At 36.2% G+C, this 21,537-nt stretch overlaps 1 protein-coding gene across 1 annotated transcript in view; it reads left to right on the top strand.

Moving 5' to 3' along the window:
• Positions 1-21,537, top strand: part of GMPS (guanosine monophosphate synthase) — a 43,500-nt gene that overhangs the window by 16,067 nt on the left and 5,896 nt on the right. Inside the window, exons 2-11 of the mRNA XM_026705870.2 lie at positions 4,027-4,208; positions 10,458-10,572; positions 14,216-14,313; positions 14,531-14,634; positions 15,043-15,236; positions 15,700-15,865; positions 17,187-17,338; positions 19,859-20,032; positions 20,591-20,696; positions 21,271-21,386. Of these exons, the coding sequence (XP_026561655.1) occupies positions 4,027-4,208; positions 10,458-10,572; positions 14,216-14,313; positions 14,531-14,634; positions 15,043-15,236; positions 15,700-15,865; positions 17,187-17,338; positions 19,859-20,032; positions 20,591-20,696; positions 21,271-21,386 (1,407 nt within the window). The remainder of the gene's footprint in view (positions 1-4,026; positions 4,209-10,457; positions 10,573-14,215; positions 14,314-14,530; positions 14,635-15,042; positions 15,237-15,699; positions 15,866-17,186; positions 17,339-19,858; positions 20,033-20,590; positions 20,697-21,270; positions 21,387-21,537) is intronic.

Below are 21,537 nucleotides of genomic sequence, written 5' to 3' on the forward strand. Positions count from 1 at the left end.
GTTGTATTTTACCTCGGGGGGCCAGGATGGCTGTGGCCAAGGTGGGCATGGTCAACTTGACATTCATGTTGGTGGCACCTCTGGTGGCCTGAGTAGTCTGCCAGCAAAAACAGCCTCCTGAACTTCATTTTTGGCTGCGATCACAACCCTCTGGTAGCAAAAATGGAGCTCAGGACAGCTGCCTGTGGCCCTCGCATGTTCTGTTTTCGGCTGTGAGGGTCTGCAACCCTCTGTCGGCAAAAATGGAGCTCAGGAGGGCTGCATGCATCTCTCCAAGGGTCCGTTTTCACTGGCAGAGGCATCGCAGGCTGGTCCTTTGCTGTTTCCAGGGCAGCCCCACAGGCCAGATCTAAGCACCCTGTGGGCTGAATCTGGCTCCCGAGCCGTAAGTTTGAAATCCCTGACCTAGGCAGTATCAAAGAGAGAGAGAGAAAGAGAAGACACCTGGTAGCCCCATCAATATCTGAAAACGTTGAAACAAATTTCACACAATTCTTTGTAATTTTCAGAAATGTTTTTAGCTCTTTTTCTGACATGCCACTTTTGGAAACCCAGAAAATGATGATCCTCTCTCTTGTAAGATTTCTGAACTTTCCTTCCAGAGCACATAAGAAAAAGATGCCCCTTTAATTGTCTTGTCTCCAGTGTACCATTTTGAGATGGATCATCCCTGTTAAAGGGCAAGGGAAAGAGAAGAAAGTTTGTTATGTGTAATAGCAGTATGTCTCTACGGATAATTATTTGTAGGTTTCAGAAATTTGGTAAGATTTCTAACTCCTAATCTGTTTATTAATTGCAACAAAAAGATAGACAACCGAAAAGGTTAACCAAAGAAAAATTAATGCTTTGGAATTTTGCTGCTGGAGAACATGGTTGAGAGTTTATTGAGTGAATGGAACCATAAATCATTCAATGCTTGAGGAGATCAAGCTAAGTTGCTCACTGAAAATAGCTTCATTAGTGATAATGAAGCTAAAACTTAGATATTTTGGATACCTAGTGTGGAAGAGAAAATCTTAGAATAATCAAAGGAATAAAAGATTCAGGAGAATAAAATATCTAGTTACGATCATAGCTATAATGGAGGTGTTATTCAGCAGGTTCTGATCAGTTCTGGAGAACCGGTAGTGGAAATTTTGAGTAGTTCAGAAAACTGGCAAATACCACCTCTGACTGGAGATTTTACAGTATCCTTCCCCTGCCTTGCCCACCAGGCTACAGAACTGATAGTAAAAAATTTTGAATCCTACCACCGGGCTATAAGGTTACAAGAACCCAAGGAGGTATTTCTTAGCAAACACTTTTCTACTCGGCCATTATGAATTAGAAGCAACTGAAGGATAGAATAGAAAAGCAAGCAATAGAATAGAAAAGCAAGCAATATGAGACTATCCTACCATTCTAAATTATATTGCTGTTCTAGGAAAGTTTGGACCTTAGGAAAGTTAGGAACATGTGTGATTTCAGACTGTTTTGATTCTCAGAACAAACTTCCCTTTATGTCTAATTCATCGTACTTGTAGTTTATATTTGTTTGTTGTTTTTTAAAGTACATCCTGGAAATCTGAAGCATCTGCTATATGCCAGCACTGCTCTACCTAATCTTTAACATTATGTCTGTAGCTGGAGATTCAGCTCAGTACTTATGAATCACTTGTTCCATGATTAAAAGTAGAGAAATAAAATAATTCCTTCACTCTTCCTAAAAATCTGATTTTGTGCTTATCTAATACAAACCTCGTATGCACGTAGATATGTATTATTTGATTAACAAATGTACATAGCTGTCCATCTCACAAATGAGACTTTTGGTGGCATACAATAAAACAGTTTTTTAAAACTTTAATATGATAATGATGTATGTACTGAATGGAAGTAATAACCTATATTTTGGTACTATTGTTATATCATATTCTTTGTTTTTTGTCTTAGTTATAACCTAGTATATTCTTACATTTAAGGTTGCCTTAACATTTGATGGACAAGGAAATCTTAGTCCTATTGCAACAATCTGACTTCATTATATTATCAATCTGACATGATTATTCTAGTAGAATACTATTTAAAACTGGTGACAAATTTCTAATAAGCCGGCTGTTATATATGCATGTGCCTTTGTTAAGCATGTATGGAGAAATAAGTGTTTCTGATTTGGAAAAGTTTGGAATAAAGACAGCTTTGTGATTTGATCTTTATCTGTTCTCTGCATATGATCAAGCTACCTAAAGGTATTTGTTTCTTCCTGTTCATTCACTTTTTATTCTGTTCACATTCATTCAGTGCCCATTCATTCTTGATCTTACCATTCCTTAAGTGCCCATTCCCAAAGTGACATACTTAACGGTCACTCTCATATAACAAATTGGGTAGAAGCATGCTTTTTCAAGCAGCTGTTTCCCTTCTTTTGACAGAAGTTCATTCTTTGCATCAAATGATACACTATCCATCCTCTCTCTACCAGTATTGGTAAATTTTGATATTTTTAAAATTATTTTTCCATGTTTAATAAGCATTCTGCCAACATAAAATTCACCTATTTACATTCATTTTCTATTTATATATAATCTACAGATCTTGTCAAGCATTAACTGTCTTGGTCTTCAATATATTTATTTTCAGATCCATATTTCTTATTTTAGCAGTAATTGAAATCATTCAGATTCTCAGCCAATAATATAGTTTTATGTGCATTTTCATATCCACAAACAAAATTCCTCTAAATCCCGAATGTACTTATCCATAAATTCATAATATTCCTGGTGTGCATCACATATCCTTGTCTTATTATTTGCTCAATACTAAACTGTTCAAAAAATATTCTATTTTTCTTACCCATGCTTTCCTTCCATCATGCTGCACACATACCATATTCAGTAACCAACTGTCAATTCTATTATTTAAAGTTGTATGCTACTATTATTTAGCTTGTATGCTACTTAAATTCTAATAACCTTTCAGTCAGAATTCTACAAATTTGTTTCCAGGCACACTTCATTAACTCTAGGTTTTTTTTGTCATCCTTTTTTTAAAGGAGAACAATAAAATCATTTTCTAATCATCATATACAAATGTAGTCTTCACATTCATATTAAGCAAATCACAGAGCCTATTATAAGGAAACCATCCATATTTCATGAGTTCTCCAGTTCCATTGTGTATAGCTCCTTACACCCCTGGTCAAAGACCAGAGCATTTTGTATCCTGTATTTCAGCCTGTAATTATTTCTCTCATTGCCACACAATTGATTACAGCTATCTGATTCTGACATTCAGTTGATGTCTGTTGTGGGGTGAGAGGAGATAGAGGGGTTAACGTGATATGTTTGTGTTCAAGAATGCCATTGCATTTCCCCAGGTTGGGGAAAGTTTGCATAGTCCATAGGGCATGGTCGGCATGCATTAATTCTCCCTCTGCCTCTCATCAACACTAACGCTGACTTACTTACAGAAAGCCTAATAGCAAACATTTAGTTGAAGTTTACCTATTGTCTCGGGAAAAAATAATGCTGCATATTGTAGAAATTTTGGAAACAATTGCAATTATTATTGCAGAATAAATAAAATACTGTTTTACTAATTCACATCCAAAAATAATACATTGAGGAGATACAACAGCATTTATATTCTATCTTAGATTTCAGAGGAAGGCAGAGCAGGATTTTAAAACAAAGTTCTTCAAACATAATGGCATTTTATCCTTTAGGTAGGAATTATGGAAATATACATTGGTTGCTTAACTACTTATTTATTGTATAGGGATGTGAACACAATACGAACCAACTTCTGGGCATTTCTTTCTCTTCCGTTAGCTTTCCATGACACAGTATATGCACAGTTATAACCAGCTCGAGTCTGCTGCTTTCTGTTATGCACAAAATCAAAAAAATTGTTCTCATACCAATAGGCTACAAGCAGACTTATAATAAACATCTAATAGTTTAATTTAGCAGCTATTGCTGTTTTGAAAACACATACTTTATGCCTATCTGCTTGTCCTGATAAGACTCTTATAAATCCTGTTTATAGTTGGAGAATACTGGAGAAGATCTCAAGGATGGGGTGTGCCGCTATGAAGGAGCTGTCGTCATACTTGATGCTGGAGCTCAGTATGGAAAAGTCATAGATCGCCGGATCAGAGAACTGTTTGTCCAGTCAGAAATTTTTCCTTTGGAAACACCTGCTTTTGCAATTAAAGAACAAGGATTCCGGTAAGATTGAGCCTTATATTAATTATATGTATGCTCCATTAACAGTTTTGTTTCAATATGTGAGACCAGAAAGTTACAGCTTGTATCCTTCAACTGTAAACCAGACCAAATAATCTGTAGAAGACTGTATTTCAGCTTTTAAGTTGTATGCAGGAACCTTAAACTCTACCAAAGCAAGTAAGACTAGAAAATATAAATACTCAGATTCCTATCAAAGAGGAGATTATCTAATTGTGGGGTGAATTATTAATTTTCCCTAAGAGCCCACGAGAAACTGGAACTGTTGTGGAAGACCGAACCATTAGACTAAATTTAATTTTGCCACCGGCACCCACATGTTAAGGAAGGAGGGAACGCAGAGCCTCATCTCGCTTCAGACCAGCCTCCATTCTGCCCCAGTCGCAGAAAAGTTCTTTCTCTCGCCTGCTGAACGAAGGAGTGTACTTGTATTCTGCTTCTGCCTCCATTCTATAACTTCCAGTTGAACTCAGCTGGGCAGGATAGGGACAGCCAAAGGGCTGAATATGACCTGGGTGCCATAAAATGCCCAGCTCTGGTCTAATTCCATTCAAATGAAAAGTGTAGATTACATTAATTAGTCCCATACATTTCTCTATTTCCTATTGCATCACACTGAGACTAGTGGCAAATTTTAGAAAGGATTTTGGGTGTGTACCCAAGATTTCATGGAATCACATGTTGCTCTATCACTTCAGGCAATGAATTTCAAATGTCTAAATGTTGGCAAATTTAAGAGGTAATGGAAGGCCAACTAGTGATAGGATTCGTAATTTTTGGTTCTTTTCAGCTCCAAGGCTTTGTGTATATTCTATTAAGTAGTACTTGAAAACATCTACATGAGAAGTAGAAATGGTGTGGAGCATGCTAAAATCAGTTGAATGATATCAAATGAAATATTTTATAGCATTTTGTTTTATGAATACATAGATGCTTACCCATCTTACCATTCCCTGCTGGATAAGCAACATTATGTGAAGTATGGAAAAGAAGTAAGAAATAATAAAACAATGGAGAAATAAAAGACGAAAATGAAGAGAGCTAAAACTAAATTGCACCAATATCTTCACTATAGTTCATACTTTCTATTCTTACAAACTGTCCTTGTTTCTACCATATGGAAAAAGTCAAGTTTTTGAGTTTCTCTTTTTAACATCTCTTGAACACCATCCAAATATAGCTTTCTCGGTCTTTCTTTTTCTTCTCCCTTGCAATTAAATGCTTATTCATTCTCTGTATTGCCAACCATCTCAAAATACTTACATCCTGACCACTTAGCATTGTATTAAATCAGCATTCATGGAGCCATCTATTAGTTCCTGAATTCTCAGTTATATTAAAAGGGAGATATGGGGAAGATTTTTTCCCCATGACCTGAGAAGCTAAGAACAGAAGTAATAAGTGGCAGCTATCTAGATTTCATCTAAGTATAAGGAGAATTTTCTGATGGTAAGAGTTATACAGCAGTAGATAATCTGCTTATGGAGACTGTGCGTTCTTCATCTGTAGAAGTTTTAAGGAAGAGGCTGGATTGCCACCTATTATGGTTGGTATAATTATTCTGCACAATACACAGCATTGATTTAGATTAAGACAGCGCAGCTCTTAGATGGGAAAGGATATTTGCTGCATTCAAAATAATTGTGGATCACAAAACAATAACTGGTGAGCCAATCTAGCTGCTTGGTGGCTAGAGGCATGGCAGCAGTGATGCAGCTATCAATCTCTCCAGTTGAAACCTGCTATTATTGCAGGTGCCCTGTAGCACGTCTTTCAGGGCAGAGATGGCAACAAAAAACTATACAGCATATTCTTCCTGGTGGCAGTGACATTTTGAGGCAGTAATTTGTCAGAATTTTCAACAAATGCCTGCAGGACGAGGCTACATGTTGTACAGCTCTGTTCTACATAATCCATGTAACCTCTTTGAGCTCTGCAAGTCTATGATTTTATGAACCTGTCTCTTATTATTACCAAATACACCTCTTAAACATCCATTTCTGTTGCATTCAAATTACTTTTCCTCTCAGTTTCCTTAACAAAATGAACAAAACACTCTGTTAACACTCTATTATTACTTCTTTCAACATTCATTCCTTATCGCAGACCACATACTACCCACTAAACGTATACAAGCATTTGTATATCTTAAATATTTCTCCATCCTTTTCCTTGTCGTTAATTAACATTTTACCAAGGCAACCAATGCATCTAATTTCTTTAGTACCTGAACATCAAAAGACCACATGAATGAATACACTTACTGATAAGGTTTGCATACCTATATAATACTAAAACTCTTGTGATCTTTTAAACTGTTTTCATTCTTTAACTGGATGAAACTATACATCATAATGCAGGGGTGTCAAATTCAAGGGCTGGATGCATCACATGCTGGCCACCCCACCCCCATTTTAGGATAGGGGAAAAAAGTAATGATACGTCATGTGATGCGGCGTCATAAGACAATTTTTGAACCAAGATTATCTCATATGGCCTAACTTACACAACATATCCAAACTCCAGGTCCAATGACTCCTGAGGGTATGAAATTTTGGCAAATTGCGGCTGCTTCAGCGTACTGGCTGTTGCTATGGTGACATGACCTTCATTTTCACTTGACAGTTTTGCAGCCAATCTCAGGGAAGGGAAAAGGGAAAGGAGAGGAGAGTGAGAAAGGAAGATAGGTTGATTTGGCTGGCTAGTTGATTGGTTTTTGGTGTTCCCTGCGCGATTCCCACAAAAATATTGAATGGGCATGAAGTCATTCCTACTCCCACTACTTTTTTTGTCATTCTTGGTTATTTTGTTTCTCTGTTTAGGTAAGGAAATGGCCCGATGGGGCACAGGTTATTATAAAATAAAAGCTGGACTTTAAGCCTGTTCACTGTCATGTAGCAGAGAGCTATAAATAGGAGAAAAATATAACATTTGTTTTTTCCTAAGTGGTGTTCATGGCACTGTCTTCTATAAGACAGTGGTCTTTGTAGTCAAAGTAAAATTTCTATTGAACAGGAAGACTTGTTCTATTGAACAAAAAAGTCCCTTTGAATGGTAGGGCACATATACAATATTTTGTCCTTTAGTAAAGTGTAAAATGATTTATTAAGTTTCCAATTGCGGTGACAGGAACAATTCTGTTTCTCTGCATGGTTACTTTGGATATGTAGCTTCCTGTAGTCTTAGCGGGAGCAAACATTGATAAGTGTTGCTTTAGCATGGCCAGAAATAGGCTTGCCATGACAACATAAACCCTCAGGGTTACATAAAATGGAACAAATTTCCCAGATTCAAAGAAAACAAGGACGAGTAGGCCAGCCCTGATTTCTTATATCACCCTTTACATAGACAGACTGACTAGCTATAATGGAGGGCTGTCTACAGAGGCTCTCTGGGTAATTGATTTTTGATGGTCCTCAACTATCCAAAGAGCCTCCAAGGATACAAAAGTTGTTCTAGCCCAGTTTTATTGAATTCAGGGTGGTCAATAGAAGGAACAATTATTTCCCTGCCCTCAAATTGAGGTAGTTTGTCTCAATTTTATAAAATATCTGAGGAGGGCTGTTGATTTCCCTACATTGCTTCCAATTTGTTTTTAACTGATAAAAGAGTTCAGTGTTGGCAAGTATATGCGGGCATGTTTTGTTTCTTTGATTTGGAAGCAGTTTATATAAAAGGAAAACGATAACTTTCTGTGTAGTTGTATGCTTGCTCTCCTAAGGGAGTATTTACGTTGTTTTTCAGTTCCATTAGTCACTGGATATAATCATGATTTGTTCATGTTTGATGGAAAAGTCAAACATATCCATTGTTTTATAAATGAAAATGCCCTACTGAAAATGCATTCACAATAGCAAAATTTGTTCCAACATTGGAATGTGCTGTACTATTTGAATTATTTTTCTCCTTGTTTCTGATAGGACATAAAGTCTAAATAGGAATCTCTGGAAGTACTTTAAATTTTAAAAGGTTTATTAAACTAATATACAGATAGTCCTCATGAATCTGATAGAGCCTGGAGTTTCCATCATAAGTCATGATAGTCATAAGTCAAGGCACCCATGTGACCAATCTGATTTTATGACTTTTTTTCCAGCAATCATAAAGCAAATACTGTAGTTGTAAAGTGAATATTACAGTCATAAAGCAAACACTGCAATCAGAAAGCAAAAACTCCACTCCTAATATGAGTCAGTTCATTCCTATAGATGGTTTTTGGCCAGAAAATGCCAGAAACTGGCAAAAAATGTTATAAATCATGATCATGCAACCAACCATAAAATTGAGACAGTTGCCAAGCATCTGAAATGCAATCTTCTGATCAATCTGTGTGTTTTTATGTTTGTATGGTGTGTGCATGCTGCCGTTGTAACTCAGAAACTGGATTCTAAGTATCTTTTGGGGGAATCCATCATAACTTTGAAAGTCACTAAGCAAGGATTACCTGTAACCACTGACTGTAATTAAATATAAACTATGGTCAATGAATATAGTAAAGTATACATCATAATGCAGGGCACTGACCACAGCTTGTGCCTAAGAGCATGAATATATAAAGTCATCCCAATAGCATTGACATTGCAAAGATTGGAGAACACAGTTGCAGGGTGCTTGCCAATTCATGGGATGCTGTCAGCAATGACAAATCATAGATTTATCAGAATAATAAATGGACAAAAAGTAAACACCGGTTAAAAGAAAATGAGATTTTCCAAATCATTATTTATTTAATTGTATTACTATTATCCCACCTATCCTACTAAACTTTACCTGGATCCAAAAGAAAATAATGCCAGGAAATGCTCTTATATCCATTGTTTTATAAATGAAAATGCCCTACTGAAAATGCATTCACAATAGCAAAATTTGTTCCAACATTGGAATGTGCTGTACTATTTGAATTATTTTTCCCCTTGTTTCTGATAGGACATAAAGTCTAAATAGGAATCTCTGGAAGTACTTTAAATTTTAAAAGGTTTATTAAACTAATGGAAAATGTTTTATGATTTGGTTTTCACTATAAAACCTATGGTTGCTTTATTTTTTTATATTATAAAAATTTTTTTGAAATCCATCATATCTTCATTTAATTTTCAGTAGTTGTGAATGTAATTTAGGATTGAGTTTCAGAAATTATCTAGAAGGGGGTCACTGGTCCCAAGGCAGCCACAGAGAAGGCCTTTGCACAGTTCAAGTGTACTACCCATGTTTCCCTGAAAACAAATTAAATCTTATTGTCTTATTTTCTTTTGGGTCCCAAAATAAGCACTAGTGCTTATTTTCACAGGGGGGAATCTTATTCCCACCCCCCCATGTATGGGGGTCCCACTTCTGCTTGTTTGCAGTGGGGCAGGAGGCCGCATAGTGTGACAGTGCTGCTGCCGCAAGACTGGGAGATGGAGCTGCCCTGTGCACCCTGCCCCAGCTTGCCTCAGGACTCCCTCAGCTAGGCCACCCATGGCTGGATACCTACCTCGCATCGTGGTCATGGCAGCCCCATCCAGCAGGACTCTGTGTGGCCGCTGGCCCACTTCTGCCTGCTCATGACCGCAATGGAGTAGTAAGCTGAGCAACGCACCAATGCCACAGCCACAAGGCAGGTGGAGCTGCCCCATGCTCCCTGCACTGGCTTATGCAGCCAGGCATCCATGCCCTGACACCTGCCTCGCCTCATGGCTGCAGCACCATAAGCAACAAGACGGAATGTGTGGGTGGCTGCACAGACTCTTGGGTAGGGCTTATATTAGGTGCACACGTAAAAGAAACTTGCTAAGGCTTATTTTCGGGATAGGTTTTATTTGCAGGGAAACGGTATAATATACTGCTGATTCTCTCAAAATACTTTTTCTTAGCCAATTGTCTTATAGTGTTTTCTTAGAAGTTCTCTATTATATTATGAGTATCAGTGAGAATGAATTGTTATTGTATGACTAAAAAAAACAACACAGCTCTAGAAACTTAATTTTTGCTGAATGCTGAAACAAGCTTAAAGGAAAAATTCAATTTAAATATGCCACATTTTAGGTTTTGTGTGATGCTTCTTGTTTACGTCTTGATTTTTTAAAAAGAATTTATTCTTATTTATAATAGTTTGCTGTTTTAATAGATGTAAAATATACACATGCAGTATTGCTTTTATCAAAGTTTTGTGCAGATTTAGAGTGATATATGATTATTAAAATGTTTAATTTCAACACCTTTGTTTTTATAAATTATCTCTTACCTTTCTAGAGCCATCATCATCTCTGGAGGACCAAATTCTGTTTATGCAGAAGATGCTCCCTGGTTTGACCCCGCAATTTTTACAATAGGCAAACCGGTCCTTGGAATCTGCTATGGCATGCAGGTGCTACTTAACATTTCTACAAATACTTATGACTCTGTGGGTTTATTTTTTTTTGCTTTTGGTGTTTGTTTGCCTAATGCCAAATAACTATTATAATTTGTACTCATGCAATATATAAGAACCTTATTTAGAAGTAGACTAAAATGAGCTTTTTAAAGAAGAATGTATCTTGTTCTCTGCTTGTCACTAATAGCACAGTCCCTAATGCAATCTGTGCATGGAAGTTTTGCAGGCCAATCTGTTGTTCTTCATGTGCAGAAGCCTGCCGGAAACTGATTCATGAGCTTTTTGAGGCCATCACTATGGAGAATAATAAAACAGGCATCATTTTTTAAAATGGGATTGCTATGGTTTGGCCTTTCTAATAAATGAGTGGTGTGTCATTGTAGCCTTGATATTATTTGCAGCATTTCACACGTTAATTAGCAATTATGATGATGGTACAGTTTGCATATCCAAATGTTCTTGCAACTCCCTCCAACACAGAGAGATGTTTTCTCAGAGTAATCCTTCTTCTCTAGTAGAAGAATAGAATTTAATACTGACAAGGTTCTGCAAATGAAACAAGTGATCTAATGACATAGGTTCAAAAACAGGGGTGGTCTGGAAAGAACATTTGTAATAGCTGGGATCAGTTAAACATTTGAAGTAGTTGGGGTTGACTAAAATAAAAATAAATAAAGGAGATAGTATTATTTTATGAGAAATTAATCTGCCCAATCTAAGACTTTACCAGCCATGAAGAAGAGAGGATAAAAGAAGTGGTTTTTGATAATTTATTAGTTGTACTGAAAGTGGTCATTTGCTAAGAGAGTTCGGTGTATGGGAAGATCAGTAGAGAAGATGTAGCACAAGAAAACAATAGAAGCTGAGTTTTAAAAATACTATTTGATCAGTAGCAAAAACAAGAAGAATATACAGTTAGTCCTTGATGTATGAACACAATTGGGACTGGAACATCTGTCGCTAAGCAATGCAATTAAGTGAGTCATGCCTAATTTTAAGATTATTTTTGCCACGGTCATTAAATGATTCATGCAGTCATTAGGCAAATCCAGCTCTCCCCCCTCCAAATTTACTTTTCTTGTCAGGTGCTGGCGGGCAAGATTGCAAATGGTGATTGTGGTAATCACCCCAGGATGCTGCAATAGTTGTAAATATATGCTGGCTGCCAAGAGCCCAAATGGCAATCAGGTGACCTCAGGGATACTAATGCTTGTAAGTGCAAGGACACTTTTCAGCACTCTTGTGTAACTTCAAACTTTAAATGAATGGTTGTAAATAAAGAATTTCCTCTAGAAAGAAAACAATGAAGACACAGATCAAGACTCTAAAAGAATGTGCAGATCAGAAGCAATTAGTTTTAATATGAGACAACAGAGGAATTGAGCAAAGAGAAAAGCAGAAAAGTGTATAATCAAAGTCTGTTAAAAAGCATAATTTTTGAAAATAGAGATAATGTATAAGCAGAGAGAGACAAAATGATAATCAGAAATATTGTTAATAGGTATAGAATGAGGGTGTAAATACGGATTTCAAAAAATGAAAATCTATAGATTTTAGAAATGGAAAAAACTGGCAGTCTAAGTAGCAGTAGGGCTACAACGAAAGCTTAAGTTGAATATTTGCCAATGAAAAGAGAAAAAAAATGAAATTTGTGTATAAGTTAGAACACATGGGAACAGTGCCAAAAGTATTGAAATTCTTAACAGTGGAGGATTGAATTGTAAAACTGTCAGAATTAATGGAAATATTAAAACTGACCTATTTGGTCAGACAGAAAACAACTTGCCGTTTTAAACACTGAAAATCTTTTGTGAATTTTTTCCTAAAAGAAGAAAACTAAAGTGAATGATGTGGATTTAATGATTGGAAAGGTTGAGAATTTAATATGGGGTTGCAGGGGTTTCTGGAAGAGATAAGAGAGCGGGAGATTTGTTTGTCAATATGTTAAGAGTTACAAGTCATTTTTCATAACTGTAGTTTTTCTTTTCCTGTACCTTTTTTCTTTTGATTTGTCTTTTACTTTATGTAAAATTCTTAATCTAAAGTAAAAAGAAACAATGAACGTGTAAAAATCAATATTCTGATCTGCAAAGTAGCCATAGAGAAAAAAAGTTAACCGAAAAGAAAAATCTTGTTTCAGTGAGATCAAAAAGAGGCCGAAAGAACCTGACGTGGAAACATTAATTTATGCATTATTAGTCCTGAACAATCTTGACTAGATTTGAGGAAAGCAGAAGGTGACTTTTATAAATACCTAAGCATGTTTGTTCTGGGAAATGAAAACTACTCTGCAGTGGTGCAAAACTCCCCCAAATCCTACCAACCCCAGGACTGAGTCTGAGCAAGCTTCTGATAAGGTTGCCTGCTGATTCTATTCATCTCAGCAAAATGAAATACCACTGCTTAAAATGTATTGTAACAATACAGAAACAGTCAAGCATAATAAATGCCATGTCAAAATAGAACTCCCTCAAATAGCAAGGTTTCATGCAAGATCAAACACAGTGTAGTGCGAAATAATAATAAAGCAAGCTTTTAAATTGCTGACTGCCATTGTTATGTCTAAATGCACAAGAAGAAATCTGTTTGTGGAGTCTATAAGCCAAGATAAAAATACTAGCTTATGGGTAGCCCAAATAGGACAGATAATCTACTATGGAAGGAATAATAATAATAGAGTTTTTTTACATCTCTTTGAACACTGTAATAAAAAAAATGCAGTGGTAATATCTTATATTGCTGGTGCTTTATAATAGACGCAACTAAAAAGGTTGGCTCTTGAAATGTGGCATCACAATGCAATGAGCCCAGTGTGGACATGTATCTACATCATTTTTATTATGGGTCTGAAACCCATTTTCAGCTGTATAGATTCATAAGCAATCTTAAAAGTCTTACAAAGGAAATAGTAAACCTCAGGTGAATTACAGAAAACATATGCTTTTGTAGAAACTAAATATCTATTTGAGAAACTATGTTTCCTATAGGCAAAATATTCTTACTGAAGATGAATAATTGTGAATTTTTACCTGCAATCTGAATTGAAAGAGATATAATATAGTAGTTAAGGTTGTAAGCTTAAAAATCACTGAATATATTCCTGGTTCTTACAAAATTAGCATCACGATGATTTATGAAATCAATTCTGGAAGAAGTGGGAGCAAATATTTATAATTTAAATAGGTCTTGTACTGTTTAGAATTTACTTGCAAGTTACATGTCTGTAGGAAAATGACAGCAGAGCATAACAATGGTAGATGATGCCTGAACTGGATTTTCTTTCTCATGCATTGGGTTGGTTTTTCATTCTACAGCATTTAAAGAATTAGGAATATTTAAGTTTAGAGGAGGACCAAGTAGCTTCTCCATTGTGTAAAGCAGGGGTCCCCAAGTCTGCACCAGTTCCAGTCTATGGCCTGATAAGAACTGGTGGAATTACTAACTTCATTGTCATTTACAGTTTTAAATATACAAATTACTTGCATTGATAAGCAATAAGCAGTTCTGATATCCTGAATAGTTGTTTTGATTTTTGGTTTTTTTTAAAAGCTAAACAAAGGGAAAGGGTAGCCAACAGTAGCTGAATGTTGTAATTACCAGATTAGTAACTTGTTTTTGGGTTTTTTTTTTTTGACAGATGATGAATAAGGTATTTGGTGGTACAGTACACAAAAAGAATGTCAGAGAAGATGGTGTCTTCAGTGTTACATTAGATAACACTTGTTCATTATTCAGGTATGAAAAGCTTTTGATAATGAATTGTGAAGCTGAAATTAAATTGGACATCTTATGAATTGCACAGAGCTGTGTTTAATTGTCAGTTTCAAACCTGGAAAATATTTGTTAATGTTGTGGAAAATTTGTTGATGTTTAATGTTTCCTCTTGACTGTTTTAAGTTGATGTCTTTTAAAGGTATTACATTCATTATTTTGTGATCCTGTTTCACTTTAGGGGACTTCAGAAGGAAGAAGTTGTGCTCCTTACCCATGGAGACAGCGTAGATAAAGTAGCAGATGGATTCAAAGTTGTTGCTCAATCTGGAAATGTTGTAGCAGGTACTATATTTTCCACGTTATCAATATTCAGTATATTTTGGTTATATTTCACTGCTGCCTTGAATAGGATTTTGGTTTGTAAAATACATTTTCAGTTATTTGCATATAGTGCAATAAATTGTGATTTTAAAACATTAAAAATCCTAAAAGAGTAACTTTAATTTGTAGTTCATTTCCAAGAAAATGGTTCAACGTCTTGACAGATAACATTAATATTTTTTACAAAAAATGTCTCACTATATCAGGAGGATATCAGGTTGGGAAAAGGAGATATAGTAGATTCTTTAATAATATTTTGACATCTTTCTCATGTAGACCTGGTTTTATCTTACTAAGTTTTTTTAAAAAAATGCTTTCTTTTTCTTAGAGCTAAAACTATTACATCTTTTGTTTTTAATAACACCCAAGCTATAGCAAATGAATCAAAAAAACTGTATGGAGCGCAGTTCCATCCTGAAGTTAGTCTTACAGTGAATGGAAAACTGATGCTGAAAAACTTTCTTTTCGACATTGCCGGATGCAGCGGTACCTTCACAGTTCAGAACAGAGAAATGGAGTGCATTCATGAAATTAAAGAGAAAGTAGGATCATCAAAAGTCCTGGTAAGGTGTGAAGTTGAATCCATAGCTGTTATGGATAGTATCGTTATCAGTTTTAGTTTTCATATTTTTGTATTTATTTTTTAAGGCTTTTTTGTTTGCTGAACAATTACTTCATTGTATGGAATGAAATGGGAAAGAGGAATTTTTTTCAGCCACAACCCCCAAAAATGTGGCAATGATACTGTGCCAAACAGAAATGAAGCTAGTTGCGACAAATGTCCGACCCTGTAATAGAAACAGTGAAAACTAAAAAAAGCAAATACAATTCTATGCTTGATCATACTGTTCTGTCCATTAAATGTATTTATTGCAGCATTTTCACTCTGTTTTTTTTCTCCTATATGTTAGACTTCAGCTTGCAAGACTGTGGTTAGGAATTCTGGACCCATAGTTTTACACTTGTGAAAATTACTAGATGGGAAAAGCGGATTTAATTATCTCTGCTTCCATTTAATCCATATAGGTTTTACTCAGCGGAGGCGTAGATTCTACAGTGTGCACAGCTTTACTGAACCGTGCTTTAAATCAAGACCAGGTGATAGCAGTCCACATAGATAATGGATTCATGCGCAAGAGAGAAAGTCAATCAGTGGAAGAGGCACTAAAAAAATTGGGAATTCAAGTCAAAGGTATTCCGTTCATGCTAAGGTTTTTTTTTAAAAAAAATCTTTCCAATATCTCTGTTGAGTTTTAGAATATGTAGTTTCTTCCTTTTTAAAATTTAAATGATGGATTGATAACCACATTTTATTTTTTTGGTTTTGGAAAATAAGAATCCTTCACAATTTAAGACTTTTCTTGGAAAAATATATTTGCAAACATTTTATATATTGGGTGGATAATCTTATCATCATGCTTGTTATCACGGGATCTTTTGTAGATATCTCAGCATTTTTATATTGCCTTTATTATTATATTCATAAGAATGTTGTCTTCTAACCAGTCAGCAGTCAAGGCAGCCAGTAAGAAAGAATAAAACATAAATTTTATTAAATTTTAGTGATTAAAATCACACTCAATAATTGAAGATTAAGAACTCCTTTACTGCTTTCCTGAGGGAACTTATACCTTGGAAACTATGGAGAAACTACAGCTTATTTTTCCTTTCTATGACGTTTTTCGAATGCTCCAAAAGTTGGAGCTCCTATTTTTTAATCCCTCCCTGTTCTCATCACTCAACTGCCAGCCTTTTCGATAGAATCATTAGCTTAAAACTTTCTTCAGTGGTTCCAGAGTAGGACCTCTTGTTTGACAAGAAAAGGCCAAGAACCTCTCAGCTGCCAACACCTAATATCCTTGGTTGTCTCCCTGTCTACCATGGCTGTATTCAAGGCAGGTGTTTGACTTAATTTAGTAAAAATCTGCTGTTGCCTTTGTTCTTTTGTACAACACATAGTGAAACTTTGGAATTCACTGCCATAAGATGTGGTGCAAGTTTGGCTGGCTTCAAAAAAGGCTAATTCATGGAGTTTATGAGAATCAGTGGCTCTCAGCCTTGGTGGCAGAGTGGCTTCCTTTGAAGGCTTCTGTTGAGAGGCTAATAGGCTCCCTTGTGCAATTGGTTGGCCACTGTGAGAACAGACGTTGGTGTAGATGGGCTACAAATCCAAACAAGTAGGATACTTATGTAATGCATTAAGAAATTGAAATATCTTGGTACTGTCTAAAGAAACTGGGTGATTTATTTCGTTGTAATGGAAGAAAGGGTTTGGTTTAGTTTTCTGTTACATTAGGTGAAATATCTGGCTGAGTAAATAAAAAAGGTTTTATCCTGGCAATAAGGTTGTAATGTAACACAGCTTGTTATTTGTGTGTGTAAGAAACTGGGTGTGTGTGTGTGCTCGAATTAATGTTCCAGTGCTAAATCCTTGAAATGAGAAAAATGTTAGACTATTGGTTTTCAAATATTTTAGCAATGTTACTAACAACAACATCCTGTATGTTATATAGTGGTAAATGCAGCTCATTGGTTCTACAATGGTACAACAACTTTACCTATTTCTGAAGAAGACAGAACTCCTCGAAAAAGGATCAGTAAAACACTGAATATGACTACAAGTCCTGAGGAGAAACGAAAGATCATTGGTGACACTTTTGTGAAGGTACTTAGTGTATATACCCATTGGTATAAGCTGTCTCTGGTTTTCAGAAATTTCAAGTGAATCATTTCTTCAGTTTTTGTGGTAACTGTGTAATGGTTTATACAAATGTGCTCTTATGAATGTATACAGTACTTGTATCAGCTAACATATCTGTCACAAATATTTTTGAAAACTGACCTTATCCTTGCTCTGATGGAATACTTGAAAGGATCAGATTACTAATTCATAGTACCTCATTTGCATGTCCTATGTTGTTTATACATCATAAATCATAGGGTAAAGCTGAGTGCCGAAACTTGAGCACATATGCACCGAAAAAGCACTGAGTGCTGAAACAGGTGTGTGCATGCACCAGAAACAAAAGCAGCTCCAGGTGCGTGCATGCACACCGTCCACCTGGTCTTCTGGCTTCTAATGTGCATGTGCGTGTGAAGACCAGCTGGCCGGCCGATTTCTAACATGCATGCGCACACTGGTCAGCTGGGCTTCGTGCATGCATGCGCATTAGAAACTGGAAGACCAGGTGGCCAGCTGGTTTCTAACGCGCCTGCGTCTGCCGGCCAGTTGGTCTTTGCACATGCGTGTGTGCTGGCCAGCTGGTCTTTGTGCGTGCATGTGTACCGGCCAGCTGGTCTTCACACATACATGTGCATTAGAAACCGGAAGACCAGCTGGCTGGCACTCATGCGCACGCCGGGAGCTACTTTTCCAGTTTTCTGTGCTCCTGTGCACACGAAGACCAGCTGGCCAGCACGCATATGCATGCCAGAACCTGGAAGAGCAACGGGCAACAGCTGATGTGCCCAGAGAGATGGCTCTGCGTGCCACTTCCAGCACATGTGGCATAAGTTGTCATGGCTATAGGCTATCTGGCCTTTCCTACCATTTTGGTGATTACTGTCTGCCCTAACACTAATAGGACTTATCCTGCCATAATTCAGGCATATTCGAATAAGCCAAACCTTATTTTTCCCTGCAGGCTTGTGCACTCTTTTAGCAATAAACTTTTAATAATAGTGAAACAAAACTGACTTTTAAGGAAAGTCACAGTTTTGTCCAGTAGGGGTCACCTGTCATTCATTTTATTTCATGGACACTGAAAATAACCATATTATAATTCAGTTGTGCCATGTTAATCATTTTTGCTTTGGGCTTCTTTGAAATGGTGTACAATTCACGTTTCATAACTTGCTGTGGAAGTATTAAGGTTTCTTTTGAAGCGAGAACAAATTGTTATGATGCAGCTATTTCCACCCAGTTTAAAATATTAAACAGTTTTGTATAATAAAAATGTAATAAAAAGTGTAATAGGAACATAATGAACAAGGTACTAATCTAAATTCTAGTGTATGTGTATATACAAAAGAGTATTCACAAAGAAATGATGTAATAAAACATTATGGATAAAAAAAATGAACATAACTATATTCCCAGCCTTGTTGCATTGTTTTCTAAAAAATGCTGTGGAGTTCCTAACTTTGGTAACATTTCTTATGCAGACCATGGACTATGAAAGAGCAAATTGTTGTAGTATTGTGCTGAATGTCAGTTTGCTCAGAGAAGGGAAAGGGGAATGCCACGCCATTAGTTAGAAAAACATTTTGAGTCCTAAGAAAGTGGGAAATGTGGGAAAGAAACTTAAAGCAACTCCACCTTGATTGTGTTAGATATAAATTTAAATAGAAAGGGGCTTTGAGAAGCTTTTACGTTTCTGTTGCATTACATTAATTGAGCTCAGGAATATTCCCAAATCTCTAGTGACTCCTGTTTCCTGAGCTTGCTTACCCAAAGGACTGACATTAAGTGACAAAACTGCATATGAATTAAACTCTGCAATGCTTTAGACTTTAGGTTATGTGAGTTGTTTGCATATCTCAAGGCATCAACTTAGTAGGCTGAAAAAAGCACATTTCATATTAGAGTTACTGGCAGGTCCTACGTGTGTACCCCCAAGATTTACAAGACTACTTTTTGCCTATGTATCCAAAACACTACCTGGCACTAATATGGCTGTCAGTTACTATATAGGTAATTTTCCCTTAATGTCCACTTATTCAGCAAGCACTTAAATTTACAACGGTGCTCAACAAGGAGTATTTACAGTGGATTGTCATATTTGTGGCTGTTGTAGCATCCCTACTGCGCCATGATTATGATTATAAAACCAGCTTGCAGTTACAATGTTGCAGCATCCTGCAGCCACATGATCATCATTTGTAACCTTCACAGTAGGCTTCCAACAGATAAAGTCAACGGAGAAGCTGACAGGAGATCGCAAATAGCAATCATGTGATTCTGGTCACTGTGACTGTGGGATTTGCCTAACGACAGCAGTTGGGACAGGACCATTCTATGTGTGGTCATGTGACTGCGTTGCTTAGCAATGGAATTCCTGGTCTCAAGTATCTTCAGTAAGAGAAAACTATATTGACATAGTTGCCATTCCTGAGAAGTTGCAGTTTATAACTTACTTGTAGAGTATCATCTAAGATCTTTCTCTTTCCCGACCCCACGTTCTAGATTGCTAATGAAGTTATTGGAGAACTGAATCTGAAACCAGAAGAAGTCTTCCTTGCCCAAGGAACATTAAGGCCTGATCTCATTGAAAGTGCTTCAGTTATTGCTAGTGGCAAAGCAGAAGTCATCAAGACCCACCACAATGACACAGAACTCATCAGAAAGTTACGGGAAGAGGTAAATAAAACACTACATCTGACTTCACTTTTTTGGAGAAATAGTTTAGCACTGGTAAACTCTGGTCAATTTTTTTTCTAATTGCTCATCTAGTAGTATTGAGGGTTAAGGTTTTGCTAGTTAAACAATTGTTTTTGCCATTTAATAGTACTTTCACATAGGAAGAACTAAATTGCAATCCAAAATATTTGTATACTATATAGCCCACAGAAAATGAGACACCCTACAGTTATAATAAATACACAAGCAATTTTAGATTCAATTTTACAGACAGGTTAAAAATTATTTTCTGCTTAAAATAAACATATTGTGCTAATTCTGTGGAGTGTGATTCTAAATACATTAAATGCATATAGGTATTGTATATGCATATTGGTGGTACAACAGTAAATAGAGTCAACTTCACTAATATTTTTGCTTCTGATATTTCATTGGGATTGTAGATGCGAGATTGAAATTATAATCTTAATAGCAATAATACATTAGAACTTTTTTTAGTAAGTGTGTGCTATTTAAAAATGACTTCTCTAATGTAAATCATGCTGTTTTCGCTTATAGGGAAAAGTAATAGAACCACTGAAAGACTTCCATAAGGATGAAGTAAGAGTGCTTGGGAGAGAGCTTGGTTTGCCTGAAGAACTAGTTTCAAGACATCCATTCCCAGGTATAAAATTGATTAAATTTATAAACACATAAAATACTAGAACCTCTAATTCTAAGAAGTTCCAAAGGGCCACGTAGGTTCAAGTGGGAACTGAAACCCATCTCTCTCTCTCTATTAAAAAAAATATCATCTATTTTTCCCCCAAGCATCCACTTCATAAGCCACATTTTACAATTTATGTAGTGTTTTTTAATAGGCTTGTTTCTCTTTCCCTCTCCTAATCCCAAAGTTAACTTACAAGTGTAGAAAGAAAGGTGAGCAGAATTACATGGAGAAAAGCGGGGGGAGGGAAACATAACAAAACAACAGGACCAGAATACTGCAAGATAAAGGGAGTAAGGGAGAAGTAGTATTTGAAACACGAAAGAAAGCTGGGTAATTTTAGTGCGTGTTCTTAACAGTATTTTTGATGCATTTCAGACATGATAGGCATGTTCATAAATTTGCAAACCCTTTGCTGAATTTCTTTCTGAGAATGATGGTTACCATACTCTTAGTTGCTGTCACATTATATTTCTGAAACATCTTCACATTGGTACAGATGATGTTAGAGTATTCCATTTTTGCCTTTTAGGTCCTGGCCTTGCCATTAGAGTAATATGCGCTGAAGAACCATACGTTTGCAAAGATTTCCCTGAAACTAATAACATTTTGAAAATCATAGCAGACTTTTCTGCAAGTGTTAAAAAGGTAATACTAGTTACTAATACAAAATAACACTAGATATAAATGCGTTTTCATTTTGCTGATGTTTGTGCTAGAATTTGATTAACTCTTAGAAAAAACATCTCAAATAATTTAAGGCCTGATTGAAACATTTTCAGGCCATTTTCTTCTATCC

Source organism: Pseudonaja textilis, chromosome 4, assembly GCF_049901715.1.
Source record: "Pseudonaja textilis isolate UNSWEBS1 chromosome 4, rPseTex1.2, whole genome shotgun sequence".
NCBI lineage: Eukaryota > Metazoa > Chordata > Lepidosauria > Squamata > Elapidae > Pseudonaja > Pseudonaja textilis.